Raw genomic sequence first — 21,750 nt, 5'->3', positions numbered from 1 at the left:
ATCTCTAGTTCCATCAACAAGTACTGGTTCTCAGATGACTTGTCATTTAACAAAGTTGCATAATCTTTCTTATTCTGTCCCTTTATGCACTAAAAACTTTTTTTCATTTAGTTCTTTTCCCTGCACCTCAATGCTTTTGATCTATCTTTTTTCTGACTTATACAACCTTCAACTATTCTTCTGTTGTTTCATTGCTCTTTAACAATATTCTTTGTTTTCTAGGCACTCCCAACCTAATTTTGATTGATTGCAGCCTTGTCGGAAATGAATTAGTATAACCATTTATTCTATTATTTTTTTTAAATCCACATTCTTGCCTTTGCATAAACTTACACATTAGTAGTCTGAATCCTCTAAATTTTTTTTTTTTCTTTTTTTTTTTTTATTTTTTTTTATGTGATGCTAACTGCTAACACCTAAAAAGGTGTCTGGTGCTAAGGTTTATTATTCTCAGGTTAATAAGTCTTTAACAGTGTGATTGATAAAGATTAACAAACCATTGTATCTTCATAAATGGGTCTTACTTTATTACCTTTCCAAACGATCAAGAGACAGAACTATTTGCAGTTAACTTTTTTTTATTTGTCATTCCAAAGAAGGTTTTTGATCTCAGTATATTTTACCACAAAAATGACAATATTTTACCTTTCAAATATTGGTCAAAACCAAAATATCATTTAAAAAAGAAACATTAGGCCAGTAAGATAACTTTACAACAACATTTCTTAACAACATATATTAGTCCATTGACATTTTGAAATAAGAAGAAGGAATATGAAAATTTATTTTTTATGCTTGCATTATTTCAATAAAACCCTTTAGTATGTGCAACCTTTTTTTTAACACTTACTTTTACACAAGCAGAAAAACACTAGGCTGCATATGCAATCAACTTAAAATTATACTCTCATAGTTTGGAATCTTATACTCTCCTCTTTCCTAATTTGGAAAATTATACTCTCATAGTTTGGAAGAGTAAGAAAATGACGAGCACGATAAAAAGAAGCAACCTTGTCAGATGCAACTTTGCAATGGATTGTATATATGGTTTCCATGAGAGGTCGCTAGTAAATGATAATCCAAAAAGACATAAAGAAGAGGACTCAGTGAGATGGTTGCCATTCTATTAGATATGACCAAAATTCTGAGCTCAACTTAGCACAATAGATACTGGGAATTTTATTATAAATGATATCCGATCCTAGATTTTGCTTTAAAAAATTAACAAGGACGCATAAAGAATGGTTTTAGATTTTATTCATTTAAATCTTGTTAAAATCTTTTTTAAATAGCACTTTTAATGTTGTTATGGAAAGTTATGGAATATTCTACGACGACTATGTGATGACCACTAAGTGATTTTAGTTTAATAGTTATTTTATTAGTAATTATTTTTATGTTTTAATATATTATGCTAATTATGTGGATTGTTGTATTATGTTAATTTTATGTGAACATGTTTAAAAAGATGATTTATTGAAGAGAAAATGTTTTACTTGTATTTATATATGCAAATAATTTTATTTATGTAAAAAGAAGAGTTTAGTTTAGTAAAGAAAAACTAGTTTGTTTACGATAAGAAAAAAAATTTAATTTCTAGTTGTGTTGAAAGTGAGAAAACTACAACATCTAGTACTATTAGTTTTAATGTCAAATAAATAACTTTTCTAAAATGTTTTTTTCATTTAGAAAGTTGTGCTTTAAATGGGTCAAATGTGTTTTTTTTTTAATTTAAATATCCTCCTAAATATTGGAAAATAGTAAATTATTTGGGAAAAATAGTCATTTCATGCACCCTATCATTAATGTTTTACACTAAAACAACAGAGAGCATTCCACAATGAAATTCTCCAGGCCCCAGACAAACTATGATCTTATGATGAAAACGCTTTGCAGCTACAATACCAAGGTGTCCAGAATGAGGAGGAGTCAGGGAAAAGTCAAAAAATCCAATCAACCTTAAAAAGCCAAGGAGCTCTTGAGTACTAATACATGATCCATGTCATCACCTATATTTATATATAGGTGTGGTCATGGGTTGTCAAGACGATATTTTCTTTATTTTTATTCAATTAATGCACATAATTTCTTAAGTTAATTTCTAAAATTTAAATTAAATTAATCAGATTGTTTCATAATTGTACAAGTAAAGTATTTTACAAAGCACCAGCTAATGGTAAAAGTATTATCAATAATTTTCTTAACAGTTTGGCCTAAAAAAAAATTTTTTTGAAGAGAAATTTGTCTATAGACAAAAATATAATTTTTGCTTTTTTATACCTAAAACTTCATAGAACATAAATACAGAATTAAACCAGTTTAGGGTTTTGAAGTTGAGGTTGGGTTTTTATAATTTTTTGTTCAATTTACTGTTAAATTTTTTTTTTACTAATATGCTGGTTATTTTAATTTTAAAAGTTAAATTATTTGATAGAATAGTTCACTTTAAAATAAAAATTGTTTTTTTTTTCAAAGTAAAATCTTTCCTCAGTTTACAAAGAATTTGAAATTAAAGAATTTTTCCTTAAAAGTTCCTCTGATTAGTCAAAAAAATACCAGTCTAGAAAATTGATCTGAATGTGATTGATCAAAACAGATCAAAAAATTTATTTTTTTAATTGTTAATCAGAGGCATTCTCTCAAAACTGGATTGATTTAGTTTTAATGCTTTAACATTAATTTATCTGGTCTACAATGACAGAAAAAAGTTATGACTTTTAAATTGAGTTGTTTTAAAAATCTCCAGAAAACCAAAAACACAGAGATACCACTTATTTTAGACCATCAAACAAGAACACCTTATTGGCAATGATTCAGATGACCTTATTGGCAATGGCTCAGCCTTTTTAAAATCATGATCAATATTTCTCCAAGCCTTATTTGGATCAAAAAAAAGTTAGATATTTTGACCTTTTAACTTCAGAGGGAATCTTCAAGTTTCAGATTTACAAACTAAACCAAAAAAAGTACATATATCTTTTCAATTCAAAATTGTCTTCACAAGATGCATGAAATTTTCAACATTCCTTCAAAAGCTTTTCTTGTAAAAGTTGCTAAATCCGTGCTTTCTACGCTTTTCCCCACATAAGACATTAAAATTTTAATCTAAACAGAGTGTAGTAAAGCACCTAAAGACAATAAAAAGCAAATTTCTCTCCATGAAGAGTTTGTTTCCATCCAACATTTGCGTTCTTTGATAAAACATAAAGTGAACTTTTTGTTGAAATGTTTTTGTTTTTTTATTATTATTGTTGTTATTTTTAATCTGATTCACTCCCAGCAATGCTGCAAGCAGCCACTCTAAAGTTGAAAGTTACTAGAAAACAAAGAATAGAGTTAAAGAGCAAGGAAACGGTTGACAGAAGACTTGTAAAAGTTGTAGGTTGTATGAGTCAGGAAAATATGGAAATGGGAGAGAGTTTCTAAGGAATAATGTGTGGGGGAAAAAACTAGAGGAATAAATGTTTTTAAAGCATGTAGGGACATATACAGTAAAAATATGAGACTGCTGATAAACAAGTCAAGCAGAATGAGTTTTGGTTATTGGAACTAGAGATGATTAGAACTAGCTACTTTGAGCAGCAGCCATGATAGTATTTGTAGAAAAGTAGAGAAAGAGAGGCAACCTTATAACAATGGGAGAGAGGTTCAAGTTTGGCAGATAGACCAGGTCCAACTATGTTTACAATGCGTTTTTAGAACTTTTTTAAGAGAAAGATTCGTTATTAGAAGAACCAGCCTAAACAAGACAACAGTACTTCATTCAGGGGTAAATAATTGATTTGTAGAGGTAGAGAATGGAATCAGGAGTAAGAAAATGGCAAGCACAATAAGGAGAAGCAACCTTAGCAAATGCTAACTTAGCAGTAGGTTGTATATATAGTTTTCATGAGAGGTCAGTAATGAACAATAATCCAAGAAGGTGTAAAGAGAAGGACTCAGTGTAAGGGTAGCCATTCATCAATATAGGAATGTTGAAAGTATTGTGATAGTTGTGTGCAGTAAATAAATGAGTTTTGTTGGGCTTGAAGAAGAGTTTTGACCTTCAATGATGACTGTAATACTGCGAATAGAAAAAAATGATTTAATAATCTCAAAAATTATCCTAGATTCACCATATAAGCAAAGTTATGTAAAAAACTAGCATGCCAAATTTTATCGAAAGTTGTAGATTTATCAAAAGCAATACCCCTTGCATCATTTCCTTCTGTCTAATGCTTGATAGAATTTTTCAGTCACATCAGTTAGTAAATTAGTTGTAGAATGAGAAGATCAAAAACCATATTGATTGTCAGAGAGTAAATTATTGGGTTATATTGTTAGACACAAGATGAGATTTTAGAAATTTGTTGGTTAAAAAAGACTTGAAGATCAATAATAGAGAGAAGACTGATTGTTGTCAAAGTGAAAATTGACAATAATTTGAAGAGTAAGAATCCAGAGTTATTAAAAATTTGAATCACAGATCTGATTTTCAAGCAGGCAGGAAAAAAAGATCCAGTCAAGCGCCTATATGTTTTAATTAATTAACGCTAAATATTTTCCTGTTCCTATTTTTTCTGAAAACACTGCATTCATTCATATCCCAATATAACAAACTGTTCACTATTTTCAAATCATGAGAGCTTTTTTCTATATTTCATTTACTAACAATGAAATCTTCTTATAGGATTACCATGTAATACTTCAAAATTTTAATATAAGAAAATAAAGAAAAGCAAAGGACTAGTTTATATTAGGTCAGCATATTTGAATTTAAGTGCTATTCACTTCAATCAACATAATAGCATAATAAAGCTTAAATAAATATGTTAGTGGTCATTTTTTTATGTGAAGTTGATGCTGTTTGTAAGTGTTTTTCTTAAGGATTAGTCATCTGAAAGATAAAACAGTAAATCTTGAGTTTTACATATGATTTTTGTAGTTATTATGAAACCTTAAAAATAAATTACAGAATTGTTATCGTCACTTTTTTGCAGGTATCAAAAATCTCACAAGTTAGCTTTTCTTTATCCTTGAAAAATTTTTTTACAATTATATTATTGCATTCAATGCTGTTCTGCATTTATGACTTCTAATAAAACCGAAAGTGTATGGTTTTAGTAAAGTTGAATTAAAATGATTGTTTTCATGATAAGATTATGAATCAGGTATCAGTTAGATTAACTATTCAATTAGATCATTTTTTTTAAAGTGTCAAATAGGATTCATTCACGACTTTTTTTCTAATGTAATTTAAGGGATTTAAGGTAAACTAATGTTTTAGCCGGATATTAACTAGTCAGCATTGACTAAGAAACAGAGTGTGTCAGATTGATGTTTTTATAGTATCCTTTATGATATTATAATAGTTGTATATTTTTTGTAAAAAGATAATAAATATGAATATTTATTCATTAAATTAAAGATTTCTATGTATGTATGTGTGCTGTTTTTATTTTAGATGTAATAGTTTTTGTTTTTTTTTATAGACATGCATGATGCTTGCACAAGGTAAATTAAATGTAGAGTCTGTTAGCAATAATGTTAAAGCTATTCTTGCATCTACCACTAGTAACCATGTTTTTGCATCCACTGCCACTAGTAACCATGTTTCTGCATCCAGTGTGTTTGATGCTAGTACAAGTTTTTCACGAACAACAAGCATTTCTAGTATTAACTCCAACTCTACTCCTTTTTCTGAAATGCATGATTTTGTTTTTATTGAAGATGTTCTCAATGCTTTGGAAAAATTAGCCCTTCGTGCAAAACATGGGAAGAAAATTTGTCAAAAAGAATTATTAATATTTAAAGTTGCTAGTGTTAGTAATTATTATGTTTTTGAAAAATCATTTGCTGTCAATTACTGTCAATTTTTCGTTACTTAAACTTGTATACCAGAAAAATAGAACAAAAAACTTTTTCTGATTTTGAGTCAATTATTTAGTTATTAATTATAATTTTTTATATAATTATATGATTATTTGATATAATAATATGATTTTTTATATAATTTATATAATCATGCTAATTATGATCATGTGATAAAGCTTAGCTGGAAATACATAGTTGAATTCAAATAATAGTTAAATCAAAAAAAAAGTTTTCAAGTTCAGCTTTTAAACTATAAAATAAACATGTAATTCTAGTTAATTCATGTCACAGTTAAGTAAAGTAATATGGTAGTTCTATGTGGCTAATGATGTTAAATGACTGGTGATATTAATGTATAATTTTTTTTTTTTTCAACTTGTTTTAAATGACCAGAAAAAAAAATTTATTCAGTTGTTTCGATTAATTTAAATCATTACATAACAAAAGAAAATGAATAAAAAATAAAAGTTGATAATATATAATTATTTAATTATTTATCATTACTATTATTATTGCTATTCTGTAATTTTGTTTTTATTTTTAAATGTTGTTTTACATTTATTATATTATTAGTATTTACTTTTTTTAGGCATTGCAATTATCATATGATGAAATTAATTCGCAAGATAAATTTCATCTTTTAAAAAAAATTTTGGAAGCAGGTTTTGATAAACGAAAACAGTTATCCAAGCAATTTATAAATCTTTTTTCACTAGAGAATACAGAAGTTTGTTGTTTTTCTATTTTATTTGAAATTTATTTGAAAAATGTTGTTTATTCTGTTACCAAAAGTTATAAATCATCAGCTTTTTTTTATTTCAGGTAGTAACATTTGTTGCAGACTCCATGATCAGCATGATCAGAATAGACTGTGGCATAGGTACATACTTTGTTAAATGAAATAATGAGCCTGATAGACAGATGTGTAAATATCTATGTTTTTGCATTTGATTTAGAGACAGATACACATCAATCTAGTAACGAAAATATGAAGCTGCCATCATTTGATGATATTGTATCACTACTTCAGTTAACAAGTTTGCCTTCTTGTGTTGGTCAAAAGATTCTTAACGAAGTGTATGAAGTATCTAGAAGGATGAATAATAATAGAGGCATAAATGAGATTAGACCAAAAAGTAAATGTTTTTTAATGACTCATTAGGATTCATTTACTTTAGTAAAAAGTTTCTAAAAAATGCCTATTTTTTATTATTTTACAAAATTACTTTATATGATTTTCTTTAAAGATTGGAAGTACTTAGTTGATCTATTGATTTGTGCTCATCATTGTGCTACAATTAGCTGTGATATGGAAGGGATTGCAAATGTCTTGAAAGCTGCACGTATTTCCTCTAATTTATTGGCAGCCGGTCATCAGTACAATCTGCTTGTGCGTTTGTTAACACATGTGGGTCGTTTTAAGGAGATGTTTTATGTTATTGAAACATTGTATAACCATCATCATTTTGAATACCTTTGTAAAAAGGGAATATATAATGTATGTATCATCATTTTGAAAGTCTTTATATTGTTTGTATATAAAGGGTTTCCTTCATGTTTGTCAATGATATAAAATCGTATAATAATTAATACTTTATTGCAAAATATATAAGCTTTAAAGTTAAACTTACCAGGAAGGAAGGTTAAAGCAAGCATTGATTGATTTTATGTTGACATACCATAAAGAAGACAAAGAAAACTTTGAATTGATTTTAGTTGGTTTTGGAATGTACAGAGAGTATGCTGAAAAGCTTCAGGAACAAGCTGAGAACAAAATAGAACTTGTTCAAGAAAAACTGAAAGCAGGTTGTTAATGATTTTTTTTTAATGTTTAAAAAAACTCTTTAATGTGTAGTTATAATTATTATTGTTATTTATCATGCTTCATAATATTTGCATAGTTTTTTTTATATTATTTTATTTTGTTGTTTTTAGTTGTTATTTAATTATGTTTTTAATTATGTTATTTATTATTAATTATATTAATTATCTTATGGTTCAATTAACTTGTTATTTCAACTTATGTTGTTATAACATTATGTTATTAACTGTTAAAAGTGTTATTATAATTTCACACAGTTTCTTATTATACCTAGAGTTATTGCTTTATATTTTTATGAAGTTATATTTATAAACTAATGTAAAAAGTTAATCATTTATAAATTGTATTTGCACAAAGATTATTGCAGTAAAAATATATTTTTTTTTTTGTTCTTCATCTCCCCAAGGTCGAGAAGGCCACTACAGATGAGGAGGTTACTTGTGGTTATAACCCTCTCTCAACTCTATAACTCTGAAACATGAACCTTGACGAACAAGGCCGCTGTGTGGAGAAACAAGTTGAGCGCGATACTACCAGGGACGAGGCGGGAATCAAACTCGGAACCTCTTGCTTATGAAGCGAGCATTCTACCCTACACCACTACCACATATATGGAAATATTTATTTTTTATTTTTTTAATTATCTTCTCTTCAAACAAGGCTGCAATCAATCGCTATTAGAGTTGGAAATACCAGAAGAGAAAAGATGAAGTTTATAAAGAAAGATAACGATTAACAGATGGCTTAAAAGATTACAATTTGTATGAATCAGGAAAACAAAAAGAAGGGAGCAAATTCCAAAGGATTGATGTTTGAGGGAAAAAACTAGACAAATGAGAATATTTTGGGCACTTATAAACAGTTACAGTAAAAGGATTAGACTTATTTGAATGACGAGTAACAAGAATGAATTTTAGTAGAATAAGTTTTTAGCTCTTTAGAGCAGTGCTCATTATAGTATTTATAGAAAAGAGAAAGAGAAGCAACATTATGATGATGCGACAATTGTTGAAAGTTGGCTGCAGGTCCAACTATGGACCTACTAAAATCCAAGGATGAATTTACAATGATTTTGAGACTTATAGAGATAAAGAATAGATTCCGGAGTAAGAAAGTGGTGAGCACAATAAAGAGATGCAACCTTAGCAGATGTTAATTTTCCAATCGATTTGATATATGGTTTCCAAAAGAGATCAAAAGTAAGAGTTAATCTTAGAAGACAAAAGGTAAATGACTCATTGAGTTTTAACAGAGTTAAAGTTCACCATTCACTGAAAGACCCATTCTGTGAAAAGTTCTTAGCAAATAATTCATCTGAATTAGAATCATCATGATCTCATTAGGCTTTTTGTTTCTTTTCCAATTTTCTTGATCTTACGTTGCTAAGTTAGTTTCTTGCGGTTTGCACTATACAGTCTTCACTAACGTTATTTTGGTCGTTTTGTCAACAATATTGTTTTTTAACGTTACATTTTTCAGTGGTTATAAGCTTTTAGTAAAAAATTGTATTTCTTGTCTCATCTGTTTATTTTCTCACTATTCTCTGCCAACTGATTATATGTTTGTATTTTTTTATCTCTGGCTAATCATTTTTTAATTAATCTGAGTCTGTTTTGTATGATAGCTATTGTCTCTACTTATCAGGCAAGATTTAGATTTTCCATACTATCGGAGTTACAACATTTTCTACTAACTACTTTTGTACTAACCAAAAAACATCTTAACTTAATTTCGATGTTTATGAGTGGTATTTACTTATTATATTTATAAGACATATTTCAGCCATAAAAGAAATGGTAAGTTACTCATAATTATTAATTACTATTTTCTATTTGCTTTGTGTTATTTCTATATATTAAAATTTTTTATTTTAATACATGCGCATACATGCATGTGTACATGTTTGTCTCTTCTAGTGTAAGTACGTTATGTTTATTCACTATAAAGTATTAGTCAAGCGAGACCAAAATGAGCAAAATTGGACAAGAATTACCTCCTGCAGTAATTTTTGACTAATAGTTTTACATTAAAATTTATTAATTTAAGTAGAAGTTAATAAGTGAAAACATATTATATGCAACACAATGGTCACAAAAAGTGACCAACGGAGCTGCCCAGTTACGTAGAACTGGGAGATGTGAAAATAGAAGTAGATTGTAGATGATGTTATTGGGTGAGAATCATAAATGAATGTAAAGACTATTTTGTAGGAGGAAGAAAATTTTAGGGCTCAGGGATTCGGTGAACAATAACTCACCCTCTAGTCATACTAAACAAATGATAAAACAATGGTCTATGAGTAAACAAGTCAATATCAATCTTCTGGTAAAAACTAAAACCATAAAGACTAAAACTAAAAGGTCTTCTATTAAAGACTAAAACCATGGCTAAAATTATCGCACCATACAAAAACAATAAAATAAGTAGATAACAAAATATAAAGTAAAATGATAAAAAATGTAAGTACGGGCAATATAAAAAGAAAAAATAGGCTAATAAATGTGCTACTATTTATGGTCTAAACTCTAGATAATAAACTGAAAACTGATAATCACCTGTGTGAGATAGAAGTATATAAATGTCGTTAATGTAACAAATTCATAATATAAGGCTCACAAAGCGCTATAATACGTGGGTGTAAGAGGTAAAAAAATATTGGTGCCATGATAACCAATTAGAATTAAGTAGTGGATAATGGTGATCCCGCTCCTCAGGAATGCACTGCAATCACCAATGACATTTTGGAGAGCCCGAGTCCTGCACTAATGCCACTTGTCAGGGGAGTGTCATTGCAACAGATCTCACTGCCTGCACTTTACGACATGCTAGTCAATATTGCAATATAATAGGGCTACACTACAAAAGTCAAAAATCTCAATCCCTATCCCAGTTTTAAATACAGCTCCAACATTCTTAGAGATCTCATGAGGGTGGTGAGGGATGCGCGTGGTGTGAATATAAACAAGTATGTAAATACATATAAACATAACATACTCTTACACTAGAAGAGACAAACATGTACACATGCATGTATGCGCATGTATTAAAAAAATAATTTTAATATATAGAAATAACACAAAGCAAATAGAAAATAGTAATTAATAATTATGAGTAACTTACCGTTTCTTTAAATTCTACGTGAGAACAAAATATGAATGATTCAAAAGAGTTTAATTATATAAATTTTTAAAATGAAACCTGATATGGAAATAACTCTTGTTGTTAAAGATATTTAGTTATATATATCCCCTCGAAATATCATAGAATTAAGTATACTTAACAAATAGAGTTCAATTTACAAAAAAAGTTTTATTTATTAAATTTATCTAAGTTATTGTATAAATAAATATTGAATAAATGTATGAGTTTTCTAAATAAATTCAACGACTCCTGAAAGTCTTTTTGTAGTTAAACAACTTTCTCTCAACCCTTTAAAAAGTCCTGTTTTAAAATCTAGCATTGCCAACAATAATTGATCCTTTTAACACTTGATGGTTTCAATGTCATTAGAAATGAAGCTTTCTAAATAATCAACATTGCCATTTTCCCATTTCTTTAATTTCAGTCATTTATATATATATATATATACATATATATATATATATATATATATATATATATATATATATATATATATATATATATATATATATATATATATATATATATATATATATATATATATATATATATATATATATATACACACACACACACACAGATGTGTGTATATATATATATATATGTGTTTATGTCGTTAAGTAACATGATTTTTAAATTTGTCTGAATGCAACATGAAGTTTCTCAACGCAACATGCAGTTTTTGAACGTCTTTATCTTAATGTCTGAACACAACATAAAATGTCTGAATGTGACATAGTGAAGTATTTCTAACTTAGGGCAAACCTTAATTAAAACATCCAATACACTATTTGCATTACCCTATATAAAAAAATGTCTGTATTTTTATGTTTTTAAATTCAACATACCAAACAGTTGTAAACAACTGTTAACAAAAGTTAACAATTAAGGAAATTAATTTGGATTAACCATTTAAGCGCTTGTCATAATTTATATTTTAATACTATTTTATTTTAGATATGGGATTTAGCTTCAAAAAAATTTTACACTTTCATCCAGATTACAAAGTGAAAGAAATGAACAGAGTACGCTCCTTGAGACAAAACATGACACCTGATCAATTAGAAGAACAACATAAAAGGGACAGAGAAGCAAGAAAAAAAAAAAAAAGACACAGAAAGTACATCCACAGATTGACAAACATTTTTTACCACAGTTTTATGGTAAGGCAGTGAACAGAGTTATGAAGAGTTAACCAATGGATGAAGACCATCGGCGGGTTGTGTTTGTAGAAGTGGGCAAAAGGATTGGTTTGTGAGTAGTTAATAATGGTGAGCCAAGTAGTACACTTATTGAACAGAAGAATTGTCTCACTCTCCAAAAAAAAATTCATAAATTTTATGAATTAGTAAGATGACGATATTTCCTGATATGCACCTGGCATCAAAGATGTTACTATCAGTAAAGTCACTCAGGAGAAAAGACAAACTCATCATTTGCTATTCATACTGAATAAAGTATTTGAAATATTCAAGAATGACAATGCTGGTGTGTCTGTGAAATTTTCAAAGTTCACTTCCAGCAGACCATTTTATGTTAAGCTCGAAAAAAGAAATTCCAGCAAATGTATGCGTGTGTGCTATACATGGTAATTTTCAGTTTATGATCAGCTCACTCGCCACTATACTTGGTCAACCCATCCATCAAAAATTTGTTTTCGATCCATCCCACAAAGCGTGTATGTTACTTTTTTATGAACATTGTGGTAATCTTCAATATAAGAAGTTTACTGAATGCTGGTTGGAATTGGTGGATGGTGCAGATGAAGTGACTTTTGAACAGTGGAGTGGTGGGTTTAAGGAAGTTAAAACAATGCCCTTTACTGAATTTATACTATTTTGCCTGTTTTTCTGAGACACTGCTTTGTGAAGCGAATTCAAAGTGCTCATTTTCCATTTACACACAATCACGCATCTAATTGAGGTTCAAAAAAAAGAAAAATTTGCTGGTATAAAAATAACTTAAAAACTTTTGATAGATCAAGAATTTCAATTATTGGACGCTAGCTTTATATATTGGTTAGACTGTCCTTTTTAAAGTAAGGTATAACATAAGCCATTCTTCAATGATGGAAGTGTATCATCAAAAATACAATTAATAGTCTCCTTAATAACAATAGTAAGTCTCTAAGGCAATCATCAAAGTACATAAAGTAAGACTTAGGCATAAACATTGCCACTTTTTTTTTCTTACAATTCATAGGCCATATTATTTTTGAAATGTCATGCGTTGAGATTAGAAAAATTTTAAAACATTCACTACACCAAAGATTGTTATAATTAATACTATTAACACTTAAGTATTACACTTACCCTCCAACTGAGGACATTTCAGTGTACTCTCGTGAGGAAATTGTTTGCATACTGCTACCTCCCAAAATTATTGGATTTATCCGCCACTTCCCAAAAGAACACCTTGTCAACTATTTAAATAGCTTAAGATGAGTGTCTTTGTATATCTTTCTGTCAAACATTGTAAAAACACATTTTTGGGCAAAGATATGAACTCAGTTTTGTTATAAATACAGAATATCTGAACACAATGAATGGTTTTGTTTGACCACAACATGTATATCTTTTGATTTAGCTAAGAAAATTTATGCGTAATATATGTTTGGATACCAAAAACTTTATATTATTTTAATATTTAAGACTATGCTTTGAGAATAACTCCATTTATAATGTTTGAAAATAACTCCATTTATGTTTGAGAATAACTTCATTTATTATGTTTGGCATTAATAGTTTCAGAGAATTTTAAAAGAGTACATGCTATTTTTGTTTTGCTTAATTTTATCGTTTTAAATGCAACATTACTTTTAGGCACCATAAGTCGAATGAAATGTAATCTACATAAGTTCTGACAGCGTTTTGTGGTGTAATATGTTATATCAAATTCATATTTATTTGGAAAAGTTATTCAAAACCATTAGCAATACTTTAATTCTTGTAAAATCTCCTCTAATGTCTGAATGCAATGGCATGGAATTGCCCATGTATATATATATATATATATATATATATATATATATATATATATATATATATATATATATATATATATATATATATTTCTGATGAATCTTTGTTGATGAAACACAGTGTTAAATGGAAAAAAATTTTGTTAAGTGATTTTCTACTACTAATATAATTGCTCCGTTCTTTTAAGAACATTGAGCACTCTATTGTGTAGAATACTTTTTGAAGTTGTTTAAATATATATATATATATATATATATATATATATATATATATATATATATATATATATATATATATATATATATATATATATATATATATATATATATATATATATATATAGTTTGTTGCGTTTGGGAAGCACGGAAGGAAAAAAGTGATTCTTACGCCAACATATACGTTACTTTTAATTACTTTTCACTTTCGTCCAACATTTGCGTGTTGGACAAAAGTCAAAACCATTAATTTAATTACAAATTAATTGTTTTATAAAAAAACCACAAAAACGCAAATTTAATTGACCAGAATGTTTTTAAAAACATTCTGAATGTTTTTAAAACATTCTGAATGTTTTTATCAATATAAGCAATGTTTTTGTTTTTATTTTTTTTAATAAAATGTTTTTATTTTTATTTTTTTTAATAAAATGTTTTTATTTTTATTTTTTTTACTGTAAATCATGCGCGGAGTGTTGCTACATCGACTATCTTATAGCCTGACTCGCAAGGGAGTGCTGCTACATCGACTGACAAATAGCCTGACCCGCAAGGGAGTGCTGCTACATCGACTGAGGGTTTGGTTGAGGCAGGCAGTCTATCATTAATAAAAAAAAAAAATTCCGGTCTTGCATTTTAATTTTTACTTTTTGTCAACAAAATATGGAAAAAACTTTCGAACAACATATAAGGGTTCTATATATATATATATATATATATATATATATATATATATATATGTATATATATATATATATATATATATATATATATATATATATATATATATATATATATATATATATATATATATGTATATATATATATATATATATATATATATATGTATATATATATATATATATATGTATATATATATATATATATATATATATATTTATATATATATATATATGTATATATATATATATATATATATATATATATATATATATATATATATATATATATATATATATAGTATACAGGGGCTATTCTAGACTGTTTTCGACAGTGTTGACCGTATTAGGGCGCTGCCCAAATTAAAATTTGAGGATCTTTTTTTTTTTTTATGTTTTTTGGCAACATTGTTTGTTTTGTACATTGTATTGTTTTTTGGCAACATTGTTTTTTTCGCAAAAAAACGCTGATTTTTTGCCAGGACAGAGAGGTACCGCCGCCCAAATTTTTTTTCTAGAATAAGCCCTGATATATATACTGATATCTAACTTGCTGTAATAGTGTCCTAACGTCTCATATCTAACTTATTGTAACAGTGTCCTAACATCTCATATCTAACTTGTAAGTGTCCCTCTTTAATAACATGATCAAGCTCTTCTTCAATACTTAAATGATTACTTATACACTCAGGTACCATTTTAGGTTACTTTAGTCAAATCCAGAGGATCAGACTCAAATGATGCTCGTTTCAGAGCAGAATTAGAAGTACATAATCTTTCAAACTCTACCAAAAGTTTTCTATATTTAAATGATGAAGATACTGTAATTACTTTTTCCTCAACTTGAACAAAGCTTTGGGTGTTACTCAGGTATTGCAGAAATCAATTTGTATCAGTTTTGTGTTCATGCATACAAATTATTAAAGTTGTACGCATTTTCTTGCTCATGTTATTGTCAGCATTTTTTAATTTGGGAAACATAATGTTAATAGCAATTTTGGCTGTAAACAGGATAGAATCCTGGCAACAAATTGTTTCAGCCCTTGTTTTTATGAGAACTAGAGTAATCATGTTATAGAGCTATAGAGTTATCTTGGGCTGGGTAAATATCAATTTGTGATTTTTGTATTTAATTATTAACTTTTCATTTATTTTTGTTAGATTTTTTTCTTGGTAGGTGGTTATTTGAACATTATTGTTGTTTTGTGTACCCTTTTAATGGTTGACCATAATGAACTTAACTTACTTTGAGGTAAAATAATTTTTGTCCAGTAAACCTTAATAATCTGTTGGTATGCTGATGTGCTGATCTAATACTGGACTAATAATAGAATATAACAGAAGTACTGACAGATCTAGTATCTAGCTAAACATGTTATTTTTGGTAAAACTATAACTCATAATCTTGCATCAGGGTTTAGTGACTAAGTTTGCCTTCTTCTGGCCATTTTAATGCAAATTTTTTTTTATACAAGTTACTGTAATACTAATTTTTTGTATACAAGTTACTGTAAATTTTTTATTATCAGCAAAATACATAAATACTATAATTTGATATGTTATTATTACATCACATAGTTTATTCTATTTATTGGCATTTCATTTTTAGGGCATACTAAAGAGGTTATGTCTGAATTAAAAGATATCCAACAGTCACTTTCTTATGCATCTGATTATTTTCGAAAGGTATTTTAATTCATAATTTTGTGAATTCCTAAATTTAATGCTCAAAGTATGCCTTGATCATAAGGTTAAACTGATTAAATATTGGGGCAGGTTATATTGGGAAAAAAAACTCTGATATAAAAATTTAATTGTGGGTATAGGTAGGATGAGCTTGTAATAACAAGCTTGTATTGTGATAACATCACTAAGAAGTCTAGTAATGTTGAAGAAAAATACTCAAATTTTTTAATTAAAAATATAAAGTATTAATTTTATATTTATTAAAATGAGAAATTTTACAGAAACATGAATATTACTTAGTGAATGATTTACAAATGTAAAAGCAATAACAGGAACTAGACAATATCATAGCTTCATCTTGTATATCAAAATCAAAGTGTGTGTTATTGTGAAGTAATACTATAGCTTGTTGTTTTTACAAATTTGTTTTTCTTACAAATTTGTTCTGCTTTCAAATTTGTTCCGAAATAGTCCATTTATTTTATTGGCTTATCATCAAAGAATGTTTGCAGGCTTTGTCATATTACTTATTACTTAAAGTTGTCAGTCTGTATATGTCTACTCGATGTTTGTATATGTCTACTAGATGTCTGTATTTGTCTACTGAATGTCTGAAATAAATGAATTTTTAATAAAATATTTTTTCTAATTAGATTAACTCCCCAAGGCTCCAAGGGCCTCTACATTCAAGGAGACTTATTTTTACTATCTATTTTTACTCAAAACTCTTACCTCTAAACTTTGTAACACCTTGTTATCTGGTTGTGTTTAAGCAAATATACTTTCTTTTTTTTTGATTTACCTACAGTCAGCCCTTTTGTTAAATATTTGAAATAGCTCTTTGAAATAACATATTATATAGATTTTTTCAGTAGACATTTATTTAGTACTATAGTATAGTAGAGATTTAACATCCATAGTTTATCTAAAAAGATGACATTGTTTTTTTGGCATTTTTTTTATTATCAAATTAAATAACTGTAAATTAACAATTTAAATAATCTCGTAGTTCATTTAAACACAATCAACAAGAGTAAAAAAATCCTAATTCTTCTCTTTATCAGTTTTAACCAGTCTATCAGCTTTAATCTATCAGTAATTTAAAAAGAAAATCAAACTTATTAGAAAATTAAATTTTAAAATATTATTTGCGCTATTAGATATTTATCTATTCATTGATAATATAAAATTTTGAAAATAAATAAATCATTATCTTAACAGTATTTTAAAGTAAGCATGTTAACTTTTAAGTAATATTGAAAACAAATTTACATTTAATATTTAAACTTGCATTGAATTTACATTCAATGTTTTAGTATTTAATATTAAATATAAAAGTTTATAATTTGTAAAAGTTGACATGTATTAATGTTTATGTGTTACTGTAGATGTTACCAGGAAGCATAATAGGAGAAAATGTTAATAAGTTTTAAACATAATTTTTTTTGTTTTTTTTAATTTTTCTAATCATAAATTATTTTGTTTTAAAGTAACTTGTGGTATTCTTTTTGGTGCAATTAATTATATTTATTTTTAAAATTAAGTAATTCGAATATGGTGGGTTAATTTTTTGAGTTTTTTTATTAGTGTTTTGATATGGAATAACCCTAATGTGATTTTGTAAATCAATTTGTTTATTTAGTTCATTAGGAAATTAATTTAAGTAAACAATAATTATTGTTTTGATAATTTATTTTTTTTCAATTGCATGCCAAAGTTTGTTGATTGGAATTATAATGAAAAAAGCAAACAAGATTTTTATTTAAATTTGGCTCTATTATAATAACATTTTGAGTTATTCTCAATAGTTCTAAAATATCATTTCATGGTGATTTTATTTTTTTAAATTAATAAAATCAAATGATGTAATATAGCTGCAAAAAAAATTTTGTTTATAATTATTATGACTTAACTAAATTCTTTTTGATTCTAAGTTATTCTAAACAATGTTTTTTTTAACATAAGTTTTAAACTACAATTTAATTTTTAAATTTACAAATGCAACATAAAAACTATGTAGCATTTAATAAAGATACTTGTTCATGCACAAAAAATCATCAATTAAATCAGTCGTAAAGCAACTACAATGTCCGGAATCATGTACTTTAACATGGAAAATAATTGCTCAAAACTTACTTGAGAGAGTTAAAGATAATTTATTATTATGATGCTTTCAGAAATTCTATTTTATTTCTTCAAATGGTTATACCATGGGCCAAAACATTTGATATGATTAACAGTAGTAATATTTATTGCAATTGATAAATATATACAACCCTCGGAATTAGGAAAAATGAGGTCGGCAATAATTTGCTGACCTCAATCTTTTAGAGATTGTCATCAGGCTGGCAAAAATAATTTGATACAAAGGTCTTACTACAAAACATAGAAATAAGTTCGGCAATATTTTACCGACCTCTAACACATTCAAGTTGACAGTTAGGTCAGCGTTGCTGAATCCTGACCCTAACTCCGAGGTATGTGTATATATATATATATATATATATATATATATATATATATATATATATATATATATATATATACACACATACATATGTATATACATATATAGATATATGATAATACATATATATATACATACACACATAGATATGTATATACATAGATAGATATATGATAATACATATATATATATATATATATATATATATATATATATATATATATATATATATTATTTTAAAACATCAAGAAATACAGTTTCTCTCAATACAAATAATATTATTTTATAAGAAATTTTCGCTGGGTTATAGATACCAGCATCATCAGCTTGTAAAATGTTACAATAATTTTTAATCGTTATAGTTTATATAAAATTGTTACTATTGACGTCAGCGGTTGAATGGCTTCTTTTGATTTTTAAATTTTAAAAATGGCGTCCAAAACATAGTTTTTACATATTGGCCTTCATCAAGGTTAATTCCGCCGTTTCGCGCAGAGCACATGTTGTTTTGTATTTCTAACGCCTCTCTAATTTTTCTTTCAAACTTTTTATTTTCTACTTTTAACGTTCTTGTTTTTTCCCAAATAATATTTTCTTTGCAAAAGGTTTTATGATATGCTAATGCAGATTGATTAGGCTTGTTTTCATTAATGCTCTTCTGATGTTGATGCATCCGCGTACTTACCTGCATTTTTGTTTCACCTATGTAGACTTTGGAGCAGTTGCATTTTATTATATACGTTCCAGGTTGGCTGTTACTTGGTAGTTTTGTTTTGTTTTTTGATGTTAATAAAGATCTTAAATTTGGGTTTGATTTAAATACTGCTCTGTACCCTGCTTTTCGGAATATTTTTCGAAGTTTTGGTGAAAGGCCTGGTACCCAAGGTAAAGACACTACAGGAAGATTGTTGCATTCTGATGGAATTTTGTTTTTATTTTGTCTTTTTTGATGGAATTGGTGTGTAATATTCCTCAATAGCTTTTCATCGTACCCATTTTCAATAAACATGTCAGTTAAAAAATTTATTTCGTTTTGCAAATGATGTTTACTACAGATGGAGTAAGCTCTGTGGAGAAAACCTTTAAATATAGCTGTTAAAATATTTGGATCGTGATTTGAATGCGGTTTAATTTGAATGTTAGTGATTGCCTCTTTTCGATATACTTTGTACTCATATTTTCCTAGTGTGTTTTTTGTAATGGTTATGTCAAGAAAGTTAAGCGTTTTTGTTTCGTTTTCAACTTCAATTGTGTATTGTATTGCAGGATGTTGTTGATTTAAAATATCTTGGAACTGTTTTGCTTGTTTGATGTTAGGAAATCTTGCATGACTATCGTCAACGTATCTTAAAAATGATTTTAGATTAAGTGCCGGATTTTGTGTCAAAGCCATTTTAATTGCATTATTTTCATGGAATTGTAGAAAAGATTCCGCGAGAACAACCATGAAAGAAAGTCCGATTGGTCCTGAGTTTTCCATTACGTGAATCTCATTGTTCCAATGAAATTAACATTGATATAAGCAAAGTTCTATGAGTTGCTTTATTTCAGGTATACTTAGTTTTGTTAAGTTTTTATATGATAAATTGTTACTTAATTGTTCTAAAAGTATAACGGTGGCTTCTTTTAACGGAATTGACGGGTACAAATTTACAACATCATAAGATACTTGAATATCATTGTTGGCGACATTCCAATTTTCAGCTTTTTTTATAAAGTCAAAAGAGTTTTTTAATCGTGTCGGATTTTCATTTAAGACTGGTTGTATTATCTTAACTAAGAATTCTGATATTCCGTGGTTTGGTGTGCCAATGGTAGAGATAATTATTCTCATAGGGTACGATTTTTCCGGTTTATGAGCTTTTATTACTCCATACATTCGAGGTGGGATAGGATCACTTGGATATATTTTTTCGTATTCCTCTTTAGAAAAACGCTGTTTTTTATTTAGTTTTGAAAGAAATCTTCTAATTTTTGCCGCGTAACTGGCAGTAGGGTCTTCACTAATAATTTTTGTCGGACCAATTTGTTCACGGATTTTTTCTAAAGCTTTAGAATGTTCAATTCTTACAAAACCTGTTCCTTTGTCAAACGGGTATATAGCAATGGTTTCATCGTTTTTTATTTCTCTAAAAGATATCCTCTGTTCTTTTGTCAGATTGTTATTTATTTTTTTCTCCGTTTTTAGTATTCTTAAAACATTTTTTCTTAAATTTTGTGCGTTTTCTACTTTGTTGTTAAAATATATATATATATATATATATATATATATATATATATATATATATATATATATATATATATATATATATATATATATATATATAGTAGAAAATAAAAATGTGATTTTCACAACTTTAAGTTGCAATTAGCATGAAACCTAAAGTTTCATGCTGTTGCAATCATCAGGTGAATACAAATATAGCTTTTTCATTAAAAAAAAATTATATACAACTGAAACTAATTACGTAAAACTATACAGAAAAAAACTGTTGTTTATATATATATATATATATATATATATATATATATATATATATATATATATATATACACACACACACATATATATATATATATTATATATATATATGTATTATATAGATATATATATTATATATATAATTATATATATGTATTATATATATATATATATATATATATATATATATATATATATATATATTATATGTATGTATATTATATATATATATATATATATATATATATATATATATATATATATACATAAATATATATATGTATATATATTTATATATATGTATATATCTATTTGTGTATATATATATATATATATGTATATATATATATATATATATATATATATATATATATATATATATCTGTGATATATATATCTGTGATATATATATATATCTGTGTG

General features: G+C 27.0%; 1 protein-coding gene across 1 annotated transcript in view; it reads left to right on the top strand.

The window, feature by feature from the left end:
* LOC101237023 (spatacsin) overlaps positions 1 to 21,750 on the top strand; it is a 156,174-nt gene that overhangs the window by 111,180 nt on the left and 23,244 nt on the right. The window contains exons 36-42 of the mRNA XM_065806270.1: positions 5,472 to 5,801; positions 6,443 to 6,580; positions 6,676 to 6,733; positions 6,810 to 6,989; positions 7,101 to 7,351; positions 7,488 to 7,659; positions 16,302 to 16,378. Coding sequence (XP_065662342.1) covers positions 5,472 to 5,801; positions 6,443 to 6,580; positions 6,676 to 6,733; positions 6,810 to 6,989; positions 7,101 to 7,351; positions 7,488 to 7,659; positions 16,302 to 16,378 — 1,206 coding nt within the window. The remainder of the gene's footprint in view (positions 1 to 5,471; positions 5,802 to 6,442; positions 6,581 to 6,675; positions 6,734 to 6,809; positions 6,990 to 7,100; positions 7,352 to 7,487; positions 7,660 to 16,301; positions 16,379 to 21,750) is intronic.

Source organism: Hydra vulgaris, chromosome 09, assembly GCF_038396675.1.
Source record: "Hydra vulgaris chromosome 09, alternate assembly HydraT2T_AEP".
Taxonomy (NCBI): Eukaryota; Metazoa; Cnidaria; class Hydrozoa; order Anthoathecata; family Hydridae; genus Hydra; species Hydra vulgaris.
This window is presented reverse-complemented; position numbering and strand designations above follow the sequence as displayed.